Source organism: Quercus suber, unplaced genomic scaffold, assembly GCF_002906115.3.
Source record: "Quercus suber isolate HL8 unplaced genomic scaffold, Cork oak 2.0 scaffold_290, whole genome shotgun sequence".
NCBI lineage: Eukaryota > Viridiplantae > Streptophyta > Magnoliopsida > Fagales > Fagaceae > Quercus > Quercus suber.
The window spans coordinates 202,677-205,249 of record NW_027069746.1 but is presented as its reverse complement, the minus strand read 5'-3'; the positions used below and the strand labels follow the sequence as shown (position 1 = coordinate 205,249).

General features: G+C 47.9%; 1 protein-coding gene across 1 annotated transcript; it reads left to right on the top strand.

Moving 5' to 3' along the window:
- The first annotated feature begins 1,022 nt into the window (after positions 1 to 1,022).
- Positions 1,023 to 2,135, top strand: LOC136071148 (uncharacterized). The gene has a single exon (XM_065782110.1). The coding sequence runs from the start codon at positions 1,023 to 1,025 to the stop codon at positions 2,133 to 2,135; it is 1,113 nt and encodes a 370-aa protein (XP_065638182.1).
- Positions 2,136 to 2,573: the final 438 nt, after the last annotated feature.

Genomic DNA, 2,573 nt, shown 5'->3' with positions numbered 1-2,573 from the left:
TTTAAGAGAGTTTCATATTCTGACTTTGGCATTGGAGGCGTTGTGGCAGGCACCACACCGGTGACCATCTGTGGAAGTTGAAGGATCATCTCCATCGGACGAACAGTACTGACGAGTTCACACTCATCAGTTTGGCACCGTCTGTAGGGAATGACATTCTCGTGTTCAAACTCGAAATAGTGGTTCCTTATTCTTATTCTTTTTAGGATGGAGTCCAATCAAGATTCTGCAGCCCTAGCTCAGCAAGTTCAAGCCCTTGCAGCCACAGTTGAAGAACTGACTAGGCAAAACCAAGAAATGAGGCTACGGCTTCAGCAAGAGGAAAATCGTTCGAAGGGAAATCAGGAAGATGAGGGGGATAGCAATAGAAGAAGTGACCATCGAAGGCCAAACACTCTCGCCGAGCAAAATTCAGACATTCTTCGGGAGATGAGGAGGGAGATGGACGAACTAAGGAATGCCATCAAAGAAAAAACGGAGCGGAGCATGGATCGGATGGTCCGGGCGACGGATTTGCCATTCACGACAGCGGTCCTCGACTGTCCAGTGCTGTCAAAATTCTGGTTACCTCAGCTCGAGTCCTTTGATGGACTGAAGGACCCCCAAGATCACCTGAATACTTTCAAAACGACCCTGGGACTTCAGCAACCCCCAGATGAAATATTGTGTCGTTCCTTCCCAACAACACTCAAGGGAACGGCCCAGAAGTGGTTCACAAAGTTGCCAACGTCGTCCATCGACACATTCGAGCAGTTGAGCAGCGCCTTCCTGCGTCATTTTATTGGAGGACAACGACCAAAGAGAACCGCAGATCACTTGCTCACCATCAGGCAGGGAGAGAAGGAGACCTTGAGGTCATATGTGAAGCGCTTTACCAGGGAGACACTGGAGGTAGACGAGGCTGACGATATGGTGCAGTTGACGACCTTCAAGGCAGGGCTGAAGTCTAGAGATCTCGTTACCTCACTCGCGAAGAATCCCTTAAAGACGATGGCTGAAATGCTCCTTAAGGCGTGAAGTACATGAACGCTGAAGACGCGTTGGCTGCTATCAGGGACGGGGACAGACCAGGGGACAAAGGAAGAAAAGAAGACGATCGTAGAGGACAAAAGCGGGACCGACCAGATCGTCGAATCAATGACGGAGTCAGAAGGAAAGATGATAAAAATCCACGAACGGTAAAATTCACCCCTCTCGTTATGCCTATTGACAAAATTTTAGCGCAGATTAAAAACGAGAACTACCTTAAGTGGCCACGACCACTGCACTCATCTCCTAACGTCCACGACAAGAGTAAGTACTGCCGATTTCACAAAGATCATGGCCATTACACCGAAGATTGTAGGGATCTCAAAGAGCAAATAGAAGAATTGATACGAAGAGGGAAGCTGCAGAAATTCGTGAAGAAGGGGGAACACAATAAATTCCGAGATGAAAACAAAGACCAACATGAGTCCTTATCCAGGAACGGCGGTCGTGAATCCCAACCTCCTCAAAATGTGATCGGGGAGATACAGACGATCGCAGGGGGGCCTACCACCGGGGGCTCATTCAAGTCACTCAAGAAAACACATCAACGACAAGTGAATAACGTCCATATGACACCCCTGCCAAAGCATAGACGAACTAATCAGGATATGACCTTCAACGAGAGTGACTCCAGAGGAGTGAAACAGCCTCACAATGACCCCTTGGTCATAATGCTCACCATAGAAGGGTTCGACACCAAAAGGATCCTCGTGGACAACGGTAGCTCTGCCGATATCATTTACTTTTTCGCATTCCAACAATTGAAGTTGGATCCCAGAAGACTTCGTCCGTTCGATTCCCCACTCGTCAGTTTCAGCGGTGACAGGGTGTATCCCAGAGGCATAGTGACGCTAACAGTAACAGTGGGAACGTACCCAAAGCAGTTGACTCGTCAGATCGACTTTTTGGTAGTAGACTGTCCCTCATCCTATAATGTCATCATCGGAAGGCCAGCACTCAACAAGTGGAAGGCGTCCACATCCACTTACTGCTTGAAGGTGAAATTTCCAACGGAAGATGGTGTTGGTGAAGTTAAAGGAGACCAAGTTCTAGCTCGAGAATGCTATCAAGCTGTTTTAGCAGCTAAGGAGAACCACACTGGATAGTAGAAGAAAAAGAGGAAGAAAAGGTGGAAGCTCTGGAAGTAGTGGAGTTGATCGAAGGGGAAATGACGAAAACAACCAGAATAGGGACGACCTTAAGTCCTGAGATGAGAATGAGGCTCATTCAATTTCTCAGGGAGAACTTGGACGTCTTTGCCTGGAGCCATGACGACATGCCAGGCATATCTCCAGAAGTTATTCAACACAGGTTGAATGTGGACCTAGAGAGAAAGCACATCAAGCAGAGACAAAGAACCTTTGCGCCCGAAAGAGACCAAGCAATTGCTGATGAGGTGAGTAAACTCTTGACTGCAGGCTTTATCAGGGAGGTGTACTATCCAGACTGGCTGGCAAACGTCGTCCTAGTAAAAAAAGCAAATGGAAAATGGAGAATGTGCGTGGACTTCACGGACCTGAACAAGGCCTACTCGAAAGACGGTT

Coding starts and splice junctions, on each gene's coding strand:
- LOC136071148 (XM_065782110.1), top strand. CDS start 1,023: ATGAACGCTGAAGACGCGTTGGCTGCTATCAGGGACGGGGACAGACCA.